Genomic DNA, 22588 nt, shown 5'->3' on the forward strand with positions numbered 1-22588 from the left:
TTAAGATCCAAATGTCTAATCGTCCTAATCATAAATATCCATATCCCATTAGATCTCATTAAAACAACAGTGACACGGCTAGGAAGACTATGATAGCAGTATTGTAGAAATGATCCCATGAATAGCGGTAAGGTCAATGTTTTCTTTAAAGATAATTTAGTGGGGTTTCAGCCCTTTATTCACAGGAAAGGATGGTGGATTGAGAAGGAATCTGAGATGAGAGAATGGGGAATAAAATGAAGAAATGCAGAGAGTTAGTTTGCTGCTTCTGGGGAGAAGACGCAACCACTATGCCTTCATTTTTAAATACTATGTTGATGTGCATCTTATGAAGAAAAATAAAAGTTATGCAGGCAGGTTAGGAGTTTGTTTTGGCAAAGAAATGGAAAAATACACAAACTGTAAAATCTGCATTTTTGCAAGCTAATCAATCGAAAAACAACTGACAATGTTATTAGCAATCAGGTGACATTGGAATCAGATAATTAGGAGTACTGTAGTTTAACTGGGTAAATGGCGGAGCAGTAATGCCATTTCAGCAACATCTTAATGAAAAAAGAAGAAGATTTGAGCCACGAACCATCATCTGAGAAAATGGATTCCTGAATTTTCCAATTGGCCTCAGACGCTAAAGCAGGCTTTTCCAACTTTGGGTCCCAACCACACGTGGGGTCGCAGGGAATTCAAAACAGATCATCTGAAATTTGTATTCATTGATTGATAAAAATATATATTGTGTATTGAAATGTATTGAACAGAGGCTACAGTGGGCCCATGTCAACACAATAAAATGTGCAGTGTCTCTGTCTGTCTCTCACCCATTGTGCAGAAATGTCATCCAAGCCCTTTCTACTTCTGTCCACAATAAAAAAACAAGAAAAGCCTAAATGTGGAGAAAAACTGTTACATTTTTGAAAACAAATGATTTTTTTGAGCAAAAAGCTGTATGTGTTGTGGATGTCTGGGGCCACCAGTGTTTTGTGATGCCAAGTGGGGTCACGAGCCAAAAAAGGTTGGGAAGGGTTAATATTTTAAGAAGAAAAGGTCCATGAGTGATGATAATGTTAATAAATGTCTAGGAATTTAAAAAAGTGAAATGTGATTGGAGGAACAAGGTAAAATATGAATTATTATAAAATAGAAAAAGCATGTCAAGTAATGTTCTGATACATGTTAAGATGGTAGTGGTCTTAACTTTTCCACAATCTTTTAAAGGGGTACAGCTATAAAGGACAAAAAAAACAACAACTAAAATAGAAAAGAAATGGCAGAAACTGTCCTCTCAGTGGGAAGGTTGAAGTGATGTAATAAATTGAGGATTGCACAATCTTCAAGCAATCCACTAAAAAGGCTGCAAAACTCATCAATGGCAGGTGGCTCTGGGGGCTGATAAAGGACAATCATGTGAAGAGGTCCAGGGTGAGTTATAGTGATGTTACAGAATTCGAAGGAAAGAAATGTTAAGAGTGACACTGGAGGAATAAGTAATTCCCACTCAGGAGAGATGAACAGCCCTGAGCCTGAGGAGAAACAGCAGTGCTATGAGGTGGGGAAAGAGCAGCAGGTACTGCTGCGTGCTGTCAGGTGATTTATGTCCACGCAAGACCAACCAAATGTAGAAACAAGATCGGAGCACAGTCTGAGATGAACTCAAGACTTTCTGGACCGCTGACTGATAGTTCCTGTCTCCCCACTACAATGTTTAAAGATGGGACAGAACCGATAAGAATGGAGAGTGTGCATTTACAAAGGATATTTCAGGAAACAAAATGGAGGAGAGTGTGGAGAAAAAAAAGGAGGCTTGTTGAAACAAAACCCCATATGTGAAAGGAATTACACAAGTACATATTACTGAGTTTACCTTCATGTGCTCACATAGTTGTTATGACTTTTATGCAGTATATTCTAAAGTTCTACAATTCATTTATCAGACGCTTTTGCCCAAAGTGACGATCATCAGAGAGTAAGTACAACACAAGCAAGGATCTAGAGAGTAGGAAACTACGTCAGTAAGTGCAAGTGAACAGCTTTAAGTCTGACTGGACACACAGGTGCTGACAGGCAGTGTGCAGAGGCAAAGCCCTTTTTTTTTTAATACTCATTTTGATCTAAATGATGATGATCTAAATATCATTACGTGAGTGTTCATTAAGCCTTTCTTTAAAGGTGTAAAGGTGAATTGGGATTGCGAATTGGATGGAATTTGGTAGTTTGCTCCACCACTGGGGGGCGACAGAGGAGAAGAGTGTAGTTAGAGACCTAGGGCCTTGTTGTGAAGGTTGGATTGACGGAGTGTATGGGCGGGAGGGAGTGTAGTGTCGCTGTTTTTTAAGCGAGCAGCATGTTTTTAAATTTGACGCGAGAAGAAACTGGGAGCCAGTGGAGGGAGATAAACAACAGATTGGCATTGTCTTCAAAATCTCGCTATCCCAAGAGAGGAAGCCTTAACTGTAAAAAAAAACAAAACAACAACAACATGCATAGTAACCGTCTATTTTTGTTACATTAAATTTCCAGCACTTCATCAGAACTCCGTCTCACATGACAAATACATGACATGCTGCTTAACAGACTAGCTAATAACATGACATAAAAAAACTCTTTCCTTTATGTATATCTGTTGATTCTCTGTAAAGAATCGCTTCATGTGCTTGCTTGTTTATGAATCACTTTTTTTTTCCACTGAGTTGTTACACTCTGCTGGCTCTGTAATGTTGATCTGGCCCCTGCCGCTCTTAGCATGGCTTAATTTCTCTTTGATTTGGCTCACAGGATAAAAGAGTCGACTAAATTGCCAAGTTCAAGCAAGTCAAGATAAAAAGGCTAATGATGGATGCAATGATTCCAATGGTAAACGGCAGATAGCTTACACTATTAGAGGAGTGTGGACCGGATCTTAACAAAATGCCATTCAAGGCCTCCCTTAACCATGATAATACATGGTATTCTCATCCATCTGCCATTGGACATCAGGACTGAAAATTGGGACTGGCAGTCACCGATTTTATCCCTCCTAATATGACTGGAAAGCAGTACGACAGAATCCCCTTTCTACACAGCACTGTCCTCAGCCAGTTGTTGTTTGCATATCATACAGTATATATGGACTTTAGGATTATAAAAAAAATAAACTATGACCACCTTAAATGTTTTAACGAACAAACCCTAACCCTACACTTTGACAAAAAGTGAATGACAAAGATAAGAAAAACCTAATTTAGAGGGTACAAGATAATCCAGGGTGTCTTATATCAGACTGAATCCAAACAAAATGTTACAGTCTTGTCTAAAATGACCACCAGCCCCATTAAAAAATATGATCAAAGCTCAACTAATATGTATATAACATCTTTTGTTAATGTATTGTATATTAGCTTAACTCTGAACAATTGTAAATCTATTTTAAAACTACATCTTCAATGATATCACTCCGCCCTTTAATGATGATATAATTCTTGCGGGCAGCTGTCTCCTGCTGTGTGCTTTGCAAATTAACTGGCTAATTATTCAAATTATAGGGGGCAGATACAAGAACACGAGCACCTGCTCAAGCTTTTGAGACCCCCTAAAACAATTCCTTTGATTGAATTAATGTTTTGTGAAAGAGGGGCAGATATTAGTCTTCTTTCTGCTCCTTTTAATTCAAAATTTGAGATTTGTTTGTTTTTCTTAACTTTATTGTTTGTTTGAATTAAATAAAATGTACAAATAAAAACTTCCTAACCGGGTTATAATTATTTAATTTTATATTTGGGGACATATTGAAAAAGTCAAGACATCAAAAAGGTATATTTTTAGTTGTGAGATAATACTGCGTGTATGCCAATCAAATCCAGCCACGGCATTCCGTGCAAATTGCAGGGCTGATATCATGCAATTCACATGTTGGGTTGAAAACAGCATGGGACGTTGTTTTGAAGCCACACAATGTGTCAAGGTGAGGTCATGTGAAAGTGACCTCATTCAAATGGAAGATGCTGGCAACACACAAAGTGTAAAACAGCTACTGACATTTAGAGACTGCAGCGTCCTCTATACTTCATCCATACAGCATCACTTTCAAGGTTTTACGCTTTAAAAAATCATATTTAACATAATGTGGCGCTGTAGGCTGAACAACACAAGCCCTTTGCAAAAAACAACAAAATGGCAGCTGTGATTTGTGGTGCCTCTACAATCGAACCACTGAGAGCACCCTGCCAGCATTACATCAGGTGAACTGCCTTCTGGAAAGCCAGACGGTCAGTAACAGAAACGGAGAATTTTTTTTTTTTAGCAGATCGAGCCCTCCTACTCCTCCACCTCGCTGTTTAAACCTCTGCATTTACAGTCATTCCTCCAGAGAAAACCTACCAGAAATGTATGCCACAGAAATGCTGTGAAGATCCAGGAACTAGACCCAGTTTGAGTGGGCTGGTAATGTGAAAATACAAAGAGAGCTTGTACAAAATGTGTCTGAAGCCTTTTGGATTTCATTTTTTTCAAAGATGGGCTACCTCATCATCCAGATGGACTAATCCCTTCCTTAGCCTCTTTGATAAAACAGGGCCAGCTAATCAGTGATTGGAAGAAGGAAAATAAAAACTGCTGAAGCTTTTCTGAGCCATAGCTTCTGTAAAAACTTGCAGAAACCCAGCTGTGGAGTAAATGTATAACCAAGACTAGTACAGCATGCCATGTGTAACAGCTAAAGAGAAAAGTGTTTATCCCACATTGCTTTGGCCTGTAAATGCTGTTTTGAAGAAATTCACTTGTCTGTTTATGAAGCATTTCAAAGGATTGCCACTCCTTTCAGGATGATCAAACACTACCTTTTTCTGGGTGAGTGTGTGATTCGCAAAATGTGTATTTTTCCCTATTCCTGTGTAAGTTAATGTGTGGATGGCCAGTGAAAGCATCGTTCCACTTTATGTGTGACGAACAATTAACACTAGTGAGTAAACCAATGAGGAGCTTCCTCAACTCAGTGTGCAAAAGAAGGAAGGAAATGCTGTTGGGGGAGCATACAAATGAGGTATTTTCTAACAAACACTTTGAGTCACAGATATATTTAAAAAAAGGGTGAAACAATCATCTGAGAGGAAGCTCTCTTCAGTGACAAGAATCTCTATTAGCATTCACATCCAGTGTCCATAAGTGAGATTTTCCACCATTCAGCTATTCTTCCCACACAATACTGCTCATCAAAAAGTGAACAGCAGTAGAGAAAACACACAAAGCATAAAGCAAGTGTTATTCAAGTAAAAAAAAAAAGCAAAGGGTACCTTAACAAGCACAAATGTCTTATCATAAATAGCAAAGCTTAAGCTCAAGATTACGTAGAACAGGAAAATGTAATCAGACTAATTTATCTGTATTTCTGTACATTCTGTGCAAAACAAACATTTGCATCTCAGCAGAGATTAGGTTTTAAGCGAATGTACAAACACCCATCTGAAAACAAGAGAGATCTTGTTAAATACAAAACGATGCAGACACCACCTACTCTAGATTTAATACTAATCCATGGGTACACAGTATTTACCAAACCTGCTGTGTAACACTAAGTAAACAAGGAGCAGTCTTATCATCTATCAAAGCAGTGTAAATAATTACCTCTGGTCCTCTTGCTGTGGACAGAGTTTTGTTTAGGAGAAGTGGCGGTGGTGTGGGTCATACCTCGCATTCTCGGGAGCCTGAGATAGTATAGGTGCAGGGTCCGGTCCCATTGACAAGCACATCCATGGCCTCGGAATTGGTGGGCTTGTAGTCCACATAGTACTCCTGCAGTGGGGAGCTCAGGGTGCGCTCCGTCTCTCTCGCTTTCTTGCGGCGTTTGCGAGCTGCTGCCGAATGCTCCTGCAGCTGCTTGACGCTGCTAGGGTAGCGCTTCCAAGACACGTAGATCACCAACAGGATCATCGCAACTGATAGAAAAAGGGCAACGCTTCCAGCTACAATCTTATGGAAGGACACAGGCTCCAAGTCTTGCTCTGGGGGTAGTGCCACTGGAGGGGTAACGGCTGAGGTGGGGCCCCTGATGGATCCCTCCCCCCTTTTCCCTGACCCAGTAGGTAAAGACAGAATGGCTGGGTAACGTTCAGTTTGCAGAGGGACACTGGGCGGGGTTGGCGGAATACTCACAGTGAGTGTTGTTGCTGCATTTGATTGACACACACCAAAAGCCTCGACAGCATCCAAAACTTTCTCCCCCTGGGCTTTCTTGGGGGAGGCACAGATCATTGTGGTTTCCTTTGCCCCTCTGAAGTTTCTTAGCCAGCCCACCAGGGGACAGATGGCAGGGCCACAGTCCCATACATTCCCAGCTAAGCTAATTGTAGTCAAAGAGATCCAGGCATCAACCACCTCTTGGGAGACATTGGTCAGCTTGTTGGAGTCGAGATTGAGGGTCTGCAGGTTTGGTAAGCATTGGTAAACTACAGCATCCACTTCTGTCAGATCATTCCCAGACAGATCCAGTTTCTGGATCGAGGCCCAGGTCCAAGTCAGACCTTGGCTCATTGAACGAATGCGATTCCACTGCAGGTAAAGTGCTCGCAAATTGTACAGGCGAGGGAAGTGAGAGAAATTGATCTTTGAGAACTGGTTATGCTCCAAATGCAGCTCAGTGAGCTTGACTAGGCCGGAAAATGCATTCCGAGTGATACTGCGCAAGCGATTGTAACCCAGATCCAGGAATTCAAGATTTCTACAATCTTGGAACAGACGCATTGGGACAGTTTTTAATGAGTTTGAGCGCATGTGAAGGCTGAGAAGCTTCCGTAGTCCCTGGAACTGTCCTGGTTGCAAAGCTTGCAGTTTGTTGTACGACAGGTCCAGATTTCGTAAATTAGGGACTGGGTGGAATGTGGTGTTGTGAAGCGAGGTGATCTTGTTGGAACTCAGGATCAACTCTTTGAGCCTGCGGACACCTTGAAAGGCCATTCCATCCACAGAGGCAATGTAGTTGTGGTCTAAGTAGAGCCAGATGAGATGGTTCAGACCAACAAACTGGCCTGCTCTTAGACTGGCGAGGCTGTTGTACCGCAAAGACAAGCCTTCACAGCCTCCTGAGAGATTCTTGGGGACATCGCGGAAGGCGCTTGACTCGCAGTAGACAATTTTTCCATCACAGCGACAGCTCTTGGGGCATGGGCGCTCACTCAATGATGGATTTGCTGCCAGCCACACCTGCATTAGGAGTTGGACCACTAGCCAGCGACGCCGCAGAGCAGAGCCTATAGGTGAAAGGAAGGGGAGAGAAAAAAACAGAAAAGTAAGAAAAGTTAAGAAGAGCTTTTTAAAAACATTAAATATATACACATCACATATCAGTGTTTCCCCTACGTTTACAGCGTTGGGGGTGTGGGGACAAGCCGACATGCCGATACGGCGACACAACGACACAAACACTTGAAGAAATCTTGGTGTTCATGTGTTACTTTTAATGACAGCTGTCCTTTTCTATCGGAAAGGTATCCTTAAATAACTTCTTTCCCTGATTTCCGACTCTATCCACTATCCTATCCCTACAATAAAGGCCCAAAAAGCCCAAAAATAAATCTTAAAAAAAAAAATATATATATATATATATATATATATATTTATTATTTTATTTTTTTACTTGACCTTCAGTCAAACACTGCATATAGTTTCTTACTTTTTCCTTCATTAGAGTATTTTTAACGTCCATCAATATGTACCCCATTCATTCTGTTTAGCAAAGGGAAGATGATGGACAGTATCTGTCCACAACCCAGGCTGGATTTACAGCCCAACAAATGCTGTAGCCAAGCAACCTTGGCAGATTGCTTTCAACATCTTAAGAAGTACTCTCAAGACAACAGCAAGTAGCAGAGCTTTTGCATTTGTACACTTTTCTTTGGATACTTGTTCAACATTTACAACCGCAAAAAACAGAACTCTAAAGTGGTTTTAGCTTGTATTCAGGGTGATATAAAACCACTTTTTTTGACTTTAAACATTTATACATCCAGTTGTATGGTGTCATACAACTGAGCAGTTTTTCACTTGGACTGGTTCTTCCAAAAGTATTACAGTAACATAAGTAAATGTTTCTAGTGAGGGGATGTGTTCAGGTATATATTCATACTTGGCTTTAATAGAAACAACACAATTATTTGATTATCCATAATTATTTAGTGGGTTAGTTAGTTCATTCATCTAATTACATAATTGTTATTGAACAGAAGTATATTTAATCAGTTTTAGTTTTTGCCCATGCACTCAAGTTTGAAAAAGTTTCATAAAATGGCATGTGACTGTTGAATATGTGAATCATTTCCCCAGATGGCTCGAAAGAAACCACGAGAGGTGGATAAAGAGGTTAAAAGAGACCAGATTCTGAAAACTGCATTACTTATTTTTCACATCAACTTTAATACTTGCAAAACAGACAGCATGTATTTGTCAGCTTTCCTGACACCAATTTGTTCCAAGTGAAAGTGACAGTAATCTAATCGGAGAACATTGTGTCTGGTTCCAAACTTGAAGGTGATATTTATGACTTGCTGCTCAACATGATCTTATCACAGCAATTACTGACGTTCCATAAAAATGACTTTTGAATTCAGAATGCTTAATACTTGCAAGTTGATTGTATAAATGACAGAAATGTCCTCTATCTATCTTTTCATTAATTTTAACTCATCTTAACTTTTATAGTTATTCATCATACAGGTGCAGTACACAGCTGAATTAAATTATGTTTCTCACAGACAAGGTGTTAAAGAGTATTGCAAAAAATTAAGACTTTTAAGACAGTTTAAGTGTGAACACAGTATGAAAAGCAAACATGCATTTTTTCACTGAAATAGTGAACAGTGTCTAAAGTAAGTTGAATATTTACTACTACAGCCTTACAGATTAATTGGCCATTCGGTAATATTGGCCGATATTAGCATATTCAGGGACTATCGGTATCGGCTAATTTTATTGCAGATATACGCCGATATAACTAGATTTATTCACCAGTGAAATAGCATTTTATTTAAGCTTCATTTTATTATGCAGTTCTCTTTCACCAGCAGAAAGCGCTATTTGGATTACAACAACCATTATCTCTCTCCAGAGTGTCAAGCAGTGACGCACGTACATGCACAGAAAACCGTACACACAGCAGTCGCGTGACCGTCTTGTCTTCATTATGAATGTTTTCTACACATGTTTGATAACAGCATCTGAGGGATCAACGCAATACATATGTATATCTATCTATCTCCACAGATCAAACATAGATCTATGAAAGATATCGGCCGATATATCGGTATTGGATTTTTTCACTCCCCAATATCGAAATTGGTATCGGCCCCAAAAACCATATCTGTCAGGTCTTAATATCTACAGTTATAATTGAAAAAAAAATAGTTTTACATGAATAACTGACTAGGGTAAGAAAATAAATTGTAGTTATGTTGACTAAATTACCATGTATTTGGTCAATAATTAGTTTAATATTTAAAAACATATTCTTTCTTGAATAAAAGTTACACATGTAATGCAATGTCTTTATTGTTGAAACTCATTATCCCAAATGACATGGTCTTAGTTGTTTGGATTGATGTCATTTGTGCTGCATGTTTGTAATGAATACACACTGACAACCAGGTCTGAAGCAAAGAAACTTGCAACGTTCTCAATCATATCTCTCCCTGTATTTGTATTCAGTCATCCCACAAGCCTTCATTGCACCAATGGCGGAGGCAGATAAGTCATAAAAGGCAGTCAGTACAGAGCAAATTAACATTCAAGAGCGGATGGTTTTGTATACGATCCCGGAGGCATTTCAATTTAGACTTCAGCCATTTCATTTTTTACCGAATCCAAGCAGGACAGGTTTGACGTGACTCATTCCTTCTGTATTCCACATCTTCAAATGAAAAAGAATATCTCTATTAGCTCCATGGAATTACATAACTCATGTCTTCTACATAGATCAACTACCTACACGACAAATCTGGCACATCATGTCTTTGGAGAATGACTGCATACATATATACTGTAAAAGTGTGATGTACATTTCTTCTAAATTGGCTGAAGATGTTTCCTTTGAAATTCCATCTTGAAAAGAAGAAAAGTGGTCGGTAGCTTCCTATATCACTCCTTGTTCTTAGGTGAGACAGAGTTGTTTCCATTAAAATCGTTCCCCTTTACAGAGCCACTAATGATCTGTCATTAAGATACATTGATTTCCCCTTGAAGAGGTGGTATGGGGGATTCACTACTTACGTGTGTTTCTCAAGGCGATATAATTAAGAATGGGCTTTATTGCCATTATCAGAGGGAGATAAGACAAATATGTCAGGATATAAGCAGCCTATCTTTTAATTAGCGTACTAAGTGTATGATGTGTTGGCAGGCATCATGCTTAAATTACCAAGTCCCTTAAATGAATGTGTTCAAAGTTATTTATATGTGTTACAGTGATGATGAACTTCCACTATACCATGATATCTTGGGGCTTTAACAATTCTTGCCATTGGATTTAGGCAATAAGGATGATTTTAATGTTCTAGTATTTTCAATAATACTGCAGGATTTGTGTGACATGATTTCCTGACATAGAATGGCTGAGAGGCATCATACAACATATGCCATCTAACATAGCCATTTTGCTCTTTGCCAAGCATCTGCTTATCCCATATGGGTATTTTGTGCTCATCTATGTGTGTCTATGAGTGAGAATGAGAGATATATACTTGCTGTTTGTTTTCAGATGAATCTTTCATCATCCCTTACAGATGGGGGAACCATGCAACTGCACAGATAATATGTGCTGGCTATTGATTACAGCAGCAGATACATCAATCATGTTGCTTCACCTTGGATCCAATGATTGTGATTCTTCCACATAACATATTGCAAAGAAAACGACGGGGATCACAGGATGCAGTTTTTTTAGAGTTGTGCAAATTTGCCAACGACACTGTGCCTCAGAGTCTTACAAATAAGGTAGAGATGGCAGCGGAATATTGATATAAAACAATGCCCATGTGGAATGTGTGTTTGAATTACTTTGATAGACAAAACGTTTGACTCACAAACAGGGTGTGTGGGCTGTTGAACATCAACTCTTTTTTTTCTAAATTTCGTCTTTGACTGGTTTCCCAAGAGGATCTAGACACAGGCCCCTATTGCTTGTATTTCCCATGTGCATAATAGGCCTGCTTTATTAGAAGTGACTCCACCATCTCTTTCAGATTGAGCCTGCCTCACAAGTCACCTCTCTCCCCTTACTTGACACTGTATGTGGTTTAATGAGCGCTTGGTGGGCTAATGCCTCTGTAAGCCATCTCCTTCTTCACTTTCTCCTCTAATCTTATTCACAAAGGAGCACAAGTCACCCTCTGAGGTGTCACTCATGGGGTTTGTGTCGCTATTACTTCTTACCTGATGTAACTGTCGCCATTGCTGTTCTTACACCGTATCTACTTAGATGAACAATTCCTTTCATTTTATTCTCTATCCTCTTGAGAATATGCAAGTTATGCATGTCCTTGAACCCTGCAGCCATCAGGAAGTTTTTATAATGAGATGTCTATTTTTATGCATGTGGTCAAAACCATCTCCTCAGCCTCTTCACTTCCCTTCAAGATTTCCATTTTTCCCCAAAGGTCTTTCTTTCTTTCTTTCTTTCTTTCTTGTTTTCCTTTAGTTCTAACTTTTAGGATGAACAGTTGATTGCTTTCTTTTCATGTTTGGGTATGGAAATATATATAGATGCTCTCATGTTTTTGTCACACTGCACTTTTCTGTCTAAATTTAAGGTGCATGGATACAACATGGCTAAAGTTTGTCTAAAGGAATATCAGTAATGTTTAGTTATATAGCAGACAGCCTTGCTGTCCTCAGCAGGGAAGATAGCTATTTCTGCCTCTCAACCCTAACACATAGAGCGAGTAAGTGCACTTTACTGCTGACCTAAAATAAAACCAAATGTAGCTTAATAACTTGGCAAATGGACTCGCTAACTGGTGCACTTTGAGTGCACACAAGTGGCTCATTGCTATTTGCTGCTTGTCATTGACAAAACTGCAAGCAGCCACAGCCTTGACTACACATAGAGGCTGGACAGCATCCGAACTCACAGGGAAGGACGTCCCCAGACCCGCCTCAGCCATCCTATTAGTCTCCAATTATCTTTGAGATGATAGCAAGGCCTGCCAAGTTAGACCCATTTCAACAGTGGTTGGAAAACATTGTGTCCTGATGTGCCCGTCTTGTATTTGTTGCGCTGATTAGGTAGAATCAGAGGAAGTGTGCACACAGGCACACACACACACATGTATTGACCGTCTTGTTTCAGCCCCATCTAATTCCCTGTTTTCCCTCAGTGGGAAGGGTACAATGCCGGTGGAGTGTAAGTGAATAAGCAATCACACCATTCACTCTTTACTGTTCTGCAGAGAAGTAAGTCTCTGGCCCTGACTTCATTACAGTACATTTCATCATCGCTCCTGTGAGATATCAACATATTTACAAATCTGCCAAAGTTGTGAAAGCAAAATTGTTAAGGGTGCAATTGTATTGCTCGAAGAAAGGGTAAATATGACAATAAAGGAAAGAGTAAAACCTGGACAGCTTGACTGTTTATCATTGTTGCTAAGTTGTAAGTAATGCTATCCCAGTAAGCAGTATCAATACAAATGGAAATGTGGCCTCAAATGTCACTTTAATGTTGAGCATTGTTTCTTCTACCATGTCATCCAATAATACCTCAGATACACAACAACTCTTAAGAATAGAAGAAAAAAAAACAGTTCTTCTGAAAGCATAGGGAAATGATATTTTGTGTTTTGGGGGATATGTCTTGTCTAGATCTTGATCAAAATGAAATATAAATAATCCAAACATCTCCAAAGGGATGTATAAGACAGGATTTGAGGCTTAGGGTTAGAATTTAATTTAAGTCAGACTTTGAGGCATTTGTAATGCAAAGCTTAAATGGGTTTACCATGAATGGATATATATGAGTATCTTAAATGGTTTAAAGGCATACAGCTCTTCCACAGTAGCACTCTGACACCCACAAAATCAGCTCTTTACTTACCAGGCTGAAATACGATAGGAATAAATAGGCTTACGTGTGGCCTGTAACGTCCTACGTCCAAATTAATAAAATATGCAAGACTTTCTTTGAGTTTGACAAGCTAACCGTGCTGAACATAAGATTCAGTTAGTACACCGGGCGTTACTGGTAAATACCTCCAGTGTGAGCTCTGCTTGTATAGCTCGATGAATCCACAGACAAGAAACCTTAACAGGGTATTTTGAGGAAACAATGTTGGATTGAATGTGCATTTCAGGTTATTGATTTGTTTCCTTCAAAAGAAGCTAATGTAAACAATGAATGTCATTAAATGGCCCTCAAAAAGCCTGGTTATCCCCCTCCCCTAACCCAGCTTCAGCTGACATTTAGACAGTGCTGCTTATCAGATACTATGGGGCCAGCCAAAGGTCATCTGTTACCTCTACAGAGCTGCTGTGTGAAGTTGTAAGTGAGTTAATATTATTAGTTTCACTCAATGTTTTCAGTTTGTAAAAAGTTTGATTTCATTTGTATTATGAAAACAACTGGCCGTGCTTATTCTGAGAGCAAAAAGTTTAAGACGCAAAAAAGGTGATAACTAAATTATTTTTTTTGTTTAAAAATCTGCAATGGCTGAGATTTTTTTTACTAACCCTAACCCTACAATTATTATCCTACAAAACAGATCTCTAATGATATGGTCCATGAAACATAAGTGCATTGCATGCTGCTAATGAAGAGCATCACAGTCAGCTACACTGGTGGATAACTGCGACTACAGCACCATGTAATCATCAAATAATTGTGGGCAACAGCATGAAGCTATATGGTTGAGGAAAGTTGCAATTTTGGGGCTGGTTGGTGCACCTGGACACAGGCGTGCATGCAATCACGGGTGAGCACCTGAATGTGTGTGTGAGTCTCTCTCTCTCTCACACACACACACACACACACACACACACACACACACACACACACACGCACACACACTCAAAGCTGCACCTCAAGTATGCAGGCTTTGCTGCCATGCTCTGAAATCAAATTAGGAAGCAGGCCCATAAACCAGGCTTCTTTGATTAACCATACATGGTGGCTTTGCAGTACACATAAATTGCGTCTGAGCTCCTGCAGCCTGTACTGTATGGCTTTGTGTGCCGTTGTAGCGTATATTGATGTGGTGCAGTAACCCACTGTGGGTCGATATATCATGCAGCCTCACAATTAATGGCACAACACCACCAGTGAACTTGGCCATCTGTATATCTGTTAAGAATGGCTGAGGAGATTAGGATATGAAATACAATCATTTTAGACGTGAAGAATGCAAAAGATGGAGAACGAGCAAATTGTTTTGGAAAGAAATGAAACAGATAAATATGAAATACCAAGAGAGGGGAAGAGTGGGGGGTAATGGAGTTGGATGAGTAGAAGTGCACACTTGTAAGGGAAGCACAACGAGGGAAACTAGTTAATTATCAATTCCGGGAATAAGATGAGAACTCGTGCACGCAAGCAGACACAGAAACATCATCATGCAACACTGAAGGAGAGGCGTATTGACTACACACACACACCAGCACCACACACAGAGGGTATTGATGGATTGACGCACAGTTGTTATGCTCGATATGGAGAGTCCCTCTTGATAGCAGGTGCAGAATAAAACGGCTTTCTTGAATGAGAATCAGACCCATAAGCAAAACCTGCACGACTGATGTCTTCAACCGCAAGAGTTTTTGGGAAGGCGTTTGCACCGAGCTGAAACTGGACAAACGGCTTCGTGCATATACAGATGAAGAAACAATCAATGGTTATGCAGAGCCACGCTTTATAAAGTTGACTGGCTTCCAACATCTACCGTGATTAGCATTTCAGTCCATGACAATGAGCCAGCCAGTCTAACTAGTCGAGAGAAAAAAAAAAAAAAAAGAGATAGTCCACAATTAGCCAGAGATGCTTTTTGCTTTGCTCGTGATTTTGAAGCAAATGTTTAAAACTGATGTGCAATACAAAAAATATAATCCCCCGTGTCTAATAAGTCATGCTATCAGCAAATGGAGGGGGGAAAAGCACGTTGCAGCTCTGCGTCTAACAGGCTACAGCACAGGCTTCAGCCACATTCCTCAAGCTTCCCGAGCCACTTAAGAAAAGACAATAAAACACTGATTATATGCCACCACGGTGAATACGAAATAACGACCATTTTTGATGCAACAATCTGATTAAATTCAAGCTCTGCTCGGAAGAAAACAGGCTTTTTTAGGGTTTATTATTAGAGGGGAGGACAAGTGGAGTATAATTTGAAACAACCGTATTCAAAAGAGAAGGTAATATATGCAGAACTTACCCATATCGGCTTATCTGTCAGCTCCAGCCTACAGGTTTGAATGGCTTCTAGTGCGCGACATCCGAGTCCGCATGACGCGCGTTCCACAGACAGGTACCGTCCTAATCCACTAGCCCGGTCTCTCCGCGCAGCCGCCGACTCCAAAGCGCACCTGCCCTTTACTCTCCCGGACCTGGATGTGCTATCCGGTTTAGTTCTGCATCTGTAACCATACAGCTGAACCGGGGTGAATGTCATTTACTTCCAACTCCAGATTTAAAGGGTAAAAAAAATCCTGTTCAGAACTCCCTGTCCATGTCCTGGCTCCAAATGAATCGTTCTCGGTTTTTTTGTTTCAAGTTACTGCCAAAAAGAGTACTGCAGTAAGCGCAGACAAAAACGAAGCCACGTCCAAGTAAGTCATGTCAGCCTTACACGCTCGTGGAGATTCCGCGAAATTGCGGTCGCCAAACTTAACATATACGTTCGGATGTTGTGCAAAACCGTACGAAAAAGGACGTAAATTTCCAAAGGATTCACGCAGCCTTAAGATTCCTCTCTCAAGTAAACCCCGGCATCTCCTTTCTCAAAGATGCTCAGTGTGATCCGCGCATGGCGCACACAGGAAAGTAACGGTCGGTTTATCCACAAGTCTCCCTGCGAAAACGCCGTCACAGTCTTCAGGTATCCAAATATGCACCTTTTTTGTCCAAATGTTCCTTTGATTCTCGTTGTTGCTCGGTTGGAAATGCAGCATGACGCTGTTGTTAATCACGTCTGCTTGTCAAGGCAACTTTGTCAGGCAGAATCGGAATGCTCCCTTCTGGTGAGACTGCGACCCCATGAGCCTGTCCAAAGGGGTGCATCGTGAGTTGAATGTAACGATGCTACGTTTATAAGCACTGTTGTCACGGAAGAAACCCAGATTCATCTGGTAACTAAAGTCTAATCCGGAAAGCAAATATTAAATGTGAGCTTTTTGTCTGAAGGAAACCATGTTTCTTTCAATGAAATGTTATCAAGATTAGGTAGCTCTGTAATGTGCAGTTTTGCTTAACAAGGAATTCAATAGATAACGTTTCATGAATTCTATTTTTTAAAGCGTACGCATACCTGTGCTCTCCTGCTTTCATGAAGACTTCTTTTGAGTCTCAAACATTCACAGTGAGGATTGCATTTGATAAATGATGACACGTGGATGATCTTTAAGGTTATTCGAGGCTAAGATAGACTTTTATCCTCAGGTTGAGGTCAGGATAATGGATTTATTTGTTTATTTTTAGACAGCTTGATGTTGCTAGGGTCGTCACCAGTTGCTTTTGTGCATACACACAGACGTGTGTGTGAGAACGAGCCCCATTGTAAATGCAGTTTAAACCCACATACTGTGAAGCAATACACGCTGCTGCAGGACGCTGTCCATGGTGCTGAAATGGTGCATTTGAATGACTGAATACTAGCGGGTTTGCTTTCTGGAAGTGCCCAGGGAATGATTTCTACTTTCTGTGTAAACAGGTTATGAGAAACGACTGGAGCAGAAAGCATAGAGAGTATTATACTTAACATTACACTCTAACCCTATTGGATATGCAATGATACTTAATCGATGGCAGCCTCCCTCTGCGTCAACTCAGCTGCGCTTTAAAGCTCGGGTGTGTTTAAGAAGGAAATAGGCAGCTACATTTTTAATGTGCGTTGTATCTGCACTTGGTTACTAATAGATGTTGCTTCTTCTTTCCATTCATATAGACAGCTGGCCTTAAACGTTCATCCATTTAATGCATTAATAGTATTTAGTTAAAAAAAAACAACAACATTTAATGGAGCACATTTAATATTGATTCCTGATACAGTAAGTTAAGCCTACATTAACCACAAAATTGAAATAGTACTTTCTGAAATTATTATAATTCAATATTTTATTATCCAACAGTCAAACTGAGTACTCTTTCCTACTTATGTAATGACGGAAAATTATGCAAAATACACTCAAGTAAAGTTCTGAATACTAATTATTCATAATAGCACTCATAATGTTATGTCAGTAAATTATCTGAATGCCACTTCAACCACCACGTCATTGGTTTTATTCAAACCAGATTTTCACTGTGAAAGGGCCATTATGCCAGTTCAAAACTACAGGCATTTTAAACAAAAACTCCGAGCAGAACCACTTGCAGATTGTCCCAACTTAACCCTGGTTTTGGGATTCCCATCAATGCCATATTCACCTGATGTCATGGTGTATTGTATTTGAGAATCTTGAGCAGTATAATAAATCAGTCTCAGTTCCAATGTCTGTCAAATTAAGTTTTATGACGTCTGCACCTTTGGCAAATATGTCACTTTTTTTTTTGACAGCAATCGCGTCCTGATTAATGAGCACTTTGTCATAACATCAACCCACAAGCCATAAAGTGTAAGTTTCCTTTTTTTTTTGCATGACAGCAACCTTCAGAGAATTCAGAGTTGGTTACCTTCAGTTCACCTCTCAAGATGGAGCCAGACAGACATTCTCCATGCCATCTTAGACCGTGGCTCAGCCTCAGTATCCGTTCCCATGCAATTTGGCTGATGATTTTACTTCTGGATTCGGTTCAACAAGCAGAGGCCATTCTGCTGACGGCGCTGAAACAATTAATACCCTGTGAAGTTATGGAGATACAGACAGTGCCAGGCCTACAGCCTATAGCGGTGATTTCTCTCCTAAAGAAATATAACTGTCAGGCTCACCCTCACCTCTTTACTCCACCAATGAATTGGGTTCTCTTGTTGGTTTAAGTGTCTGTGCTGATGGCAGAATTCAACATTTATAGGCGAAAATACAACAACAACAAAAATAAGAAGTTAGAAGGCTTGCCCAGACACAACATATCCTCTTGTGCACTGCTCTCATGTAAAATAGCGTTTCTTTCTCCTGACAGAATATAGCCAACTGGCTGCTGTCATGAGTAATTGTGTACTCTTGGAACCAAATGTAGTTTTAGAGGTAGTATTTACAGGAACACTCTTCCTTTGTTGGAACTGTGCTCGTTGCCCAGCAACATTCACATTTTGAACACTGTTTCATGTGGCAAATGTTGTGGCCTTCAGTGATTTCAATAGCAATTCTTCTTGAGCTCTCTCACAACCTATGAATAGAATCACATGAAACAAACATCCAGCAAATGCTTATGGAGATTTGATATGTTCTGTGTTGTATTATATTGGCATTATACACATTGCACTCAATACATACAGTATAGTATGGAAACTGTGCACCAAGCACATGGGAACAGAAATAATTCAGGGAATGCAACCACATTCAACAACCACACGAGAATGCCTATTTTCTTGCAAGAATGAAAACAGGAAAAATATTATTGAATAAAAATCTGAATCAGAGACTGTAAAAAAAAAGTCTCATTGACGTCACCCATTGGTAACTGAAGGGGACTTTTGAAACCCTTATTATGAATAACTCTTTTAATTTGAAGCATGATCCAAAGGGCACTGGACTTGGTTGAAGATCTTGAAGATGATTCACTTCTCCTTCTTCAGTTCTAAACTAACTGGGGGACGGAGCTAGAAATGTAAGTCTCTGTAGATAACTAGCATGTAATGATCAAGGATGACTCACATGAGAGTCTTGAGCTAAGTTGACTTGCCTAGAGTTGTTAAACTTCCTGGTTGACTGCGCGTCGTTAGGGTCACATGTTCCAAGGTGGGTCTGGGGGCTTCAGCTTTTTTTTTTAGAAATAATTTAAAACAGAACCGTGAGTGAAAGATGGTGTCTCAAACCACCACCTCGTTTTGGTTACAACCAATATGTGCCAATAAAGATAGGCCACATTGTTTTTTTTAACCAGGCTGTAACATGTTAATATATGATGTAAAAACAATCTTTTTTTATGCTTTATTTTTCGTGTATGACTTCAGGGGCTTCTGCAGACAGTGTCAAGTGAACACTCTAGGAACTAGAAGCCTTTGGCTGCAGGGTTGCTGCTTAGTCTGAATGCATGACTCAGTCGCCAAAAAAAATAGAGGTTTTCTTTATTGCCTGAATGTAGTCTATAAGCATTTAGATATGCAGGGAACCAAATAGAACACTAGTATAACTGTGTCTACCCAGCTCTCTGTCACTGACAAAGCAACAATGTAATATATACAAAAAGCATATTCATGTTTAATATCATTTTTATGTTTGGGAACAGGAAGAATAATTGTGATGTGACTAGTATCGGACAAACCCAGATATACTAAACAGATACAAAGATCGATGAACAGGATGTGGACGGTTGGATGACTGACCTGGAAGGGTTATAGAATAGCCGTCATGTGTGCATGTGGTCTGTCTAAAGGATGCTGACAACAGAAGATGATTTAAGGATTCCTCAAATGTGAGAGACAGTTCCGTTCTGTCCTTCCCATGTTCACATTAGACTGGGACTTGTTCTCCCTAGTGTTCTTTTCTTTTTCCATTTCCTCTGATCTTAAGCCTGGCAGAATCATCGTAACCTGCCTCAAGGCAATTTTCAACCTGACACCGAGTTTCTCGAGTTCACCTATGAATGTGAATCACAAAGCACATATCCAGGGACAGCTTATACAGTCAACACTGTGCCATGTGAATTTAAAACATTTTCTCATTTTTCTTTGTTGTTGTTTCTTTTTTTTACAGTAAAAAAAAAGAAGAAGCTGTTTTTCGGTTTAAAAAAAGAATGTTTTGCGATGCCAAGGTTGCCACAACAGATGCAGTAGTTGTAAATCTCTATTTTGCAGGTTGCTTCCATTAACCTTCACCCCCCACTGGGCTTCAATCTGTTGAGTTGTGTTCCCCACACTGCAGCTCAGGTTGACGCTGAGGTGTTTGGGTTTGAATGTACACAATAGCAGACATATGTAAAGTGCCTCAGGCATGTTTAACAAACACGCTGTTTGTATTGATCGCAGAGGAGGGGTGTAGCATTCCAATACGGTGTGGGAGAACTGCACAAGTTGTTGTTGTTGAATGTTTTATCTCGCTGTGTGCGTATCACATACTTAGACTGAGGTGAGCCATTATGCTGTGTTTTTGAAACGTGAATGTGTTTCATATTCAATTCTGTGTCCATTGGTGCCCATTAATTTCTCTACCAAAGCAAAATACATGAGCAGACAGCGAACCATGACAAGTGAAAAATACCATCCTCACTTTAGTGTTATATTTCAGCAGTGCTGTAATGCATTACCTAGGAATGCAGATGGTTTCCTTTCAAGTAGTCTCACACTTTAGAACTGCATAAATAGTTCCATTGTTTTCAGATTCTTTGGGGGGGCTGTAAGGTTGGTTTATCAGTTAGGCGAACATGTTTTCAAAATGTTTGTGTCACAGAGAAAAAATACAATGTGTACTGTTAAGAAAGCCACCCATTGGCCTGCATGCATTTTCATCCAGTTTGGTATGAACATTTTTTACTTTTTACACAGTAACAATGGGACTCTGTGTAGTCACCCGGGCTAATTGTAAGCTAGCTGTTGATAACTCAATGTTTCATGAATGTATCTATTTAACTTGCAAACACAGTATATATTATTAGCAAAAAACAAAACAATAGTTTAGATACTGTATGTGCAGGAGAGGTACGGAACTCGAGAGGGCTTGTAACTGAAACATTCTTGAACATTTCATGAAGAAGAAATCATTCATGATGTCAACACGTGAATATTCAACAGAATATATGTGCACTGTTGTGACTGGTCAGATCATACCTGACATTTTAAAGTCAGACTCTCATTTTTAGAAGATAAAATAAGTCATGAATAACTCAGAAATCATTTATGCTTGACATACCCTTATTATGAACTTCAATCAAAGTGTTCGCCGGGTACTCCTCCTCAGCTTCCTCAGTCCAAATTCTGTGAATGTGAGTGTGGCTGGTTGTCGGTATCTGTATGTCGGCCTTGGGATCCTGTCCCGAAAGTGAAAAAGCGGTACAGATAATGGATGGATCTTATCATGCCACAATTGTGTCACACAAATGAAAATATACTGATTTCCATGCCTTACATTTGGTTAAGAATATATAATTTATTTTAAAACAATCAATAACAGATTTTCATCCTTGTATTTATATTCATGCATGGTCAACAGCACCAATAAGATTGCATTCTTCCCTCTAAACATGTTTGTGCTAAGTTGTTCAATGACAGTATACAGCACATGTTGCTTGATTCGAAGATTTCCCAAAGTAATGACTGCTTTTCTTGCCTCTGATTTCTTTAATTGTTTGTTGATTTATAACAGCCGCTTTCCATAACACATCTGGGGCATTACACTGTGTTTACCCGCAATCTGTTTTTTGAATCGATGAAGTGTTTGAAACACGTATAGTTTGTCTTTTCATTTGATGGGCTATGATGTTTTTTTTTTGTTGTCATAGCGTTCATGATGTTCAGTCTGTGCCTGTACCAACTTCTTTCGTTTTATTCTACAATCATGTTGTTGTTACAAGTTTAATATGCATGTACTTCTTAGAATTCATGTAACAACTGTCTGTGACTTTGTAAATGTTTGACTAATGTGTCCACACCCTGTTATCTCCCACACCTACTGTACAGCACAAGTCAGTGCATTCAAACCATCACAATAATGTCTTGTGATTTGGTGTAAATGTGGAAGAGAATATCTTGAATACATTAAGATTATTTGTTTGATTTTATTTATTCTACCAAAAAGAGATGTGATGGGAACCTGCCAGTGCTCTCGTCTGACGCCCACTGTAGAACTTATCACATTTCTGATATTTCAGCAGTATGTACTGATTATGAATTCTGCCTTCTTGCACTATTCTCCTCAGCCGTATCAGTATATATGTCTCTTTTAATTATTTTAACATATTTTTTAATGGATGACACTGTGAAGGAGGTATTACAATTATCATAATGAAAAGCTGTGAAGGGCTAAAGCTTGATTATACTCCCCTTGCTTCCCTTATCAACACAAGACTTCTGAAAAAAAAAGGGAACAGAAACATGATTTCAAATGAAGTAACTCAGAGCTGAAAGCACACTCGTATTGCAAAGTTAGTTTTTTGGCCCACTTTGATAACATGCTAATCAATCCGCTTAAAGGAAGATCACATCACATATCCACAAATCCACACAGAAATCTTAGCTTCAGTGCCAAACATGACAACAGTGAAGACGTGAAAATGTGCTGATTGGACACACTTTATCCTCTTAGTGTAAGAGAGCGCCTTTCTTCATCAGTGTAC

The 22588-nt window shown here is 39.6% G+C and overlaps 1 protein-coding gene across 2 annotated transcripts in view; it reads right to left on the reverse strand.

Moving 5' to 3' along the window:
• LOC109981668 (leucine-rich repeat transmembrane neuronal protein 4) overlaps positions 1-16179 on the reverse strand; it is a 122047-nt gene extending 105868 nt beyond the window's left edge. Inside the window, exons 1-2 of one of the 2 annotated variants that reach the window (XR_010669006.1) lie at positions 15375-16179; positions 5596-7217 (exon numbers count right to left, since the gene is read on the reverse strand). Coding sequence is in view for 1 of the 2 variants with exons in the window: in XM_065965569.1 (XP_065821641.1) it covers positions 5659-7217; positions 15375-15378 (1563 nt within the window). In the remaining variant the exon portion in view is untranslated. The remainder of the gene's footprint in view (positions 1-5595; positions 7218-15374) is intronic. The other variant, XM_065965569.1, reaches the window with a different exon arrangement.
• Between the last annotated feature and the right edge of the window lie 6409 nt (positions 16180-22588).

The sequence above is a fragment of the Labrus bergylta genome, chromosome 17 (genome assembly GCF_963930695.1).
Source record: "Labrus bergylta chromosome 17, fLabBer1.1, whole genome shotgun sequence".
NCBI lineage: Eukaryota > Metazoa > Chordata > Actinopteri > Labriformes > Labridae > Labrus > Labrus bergylta.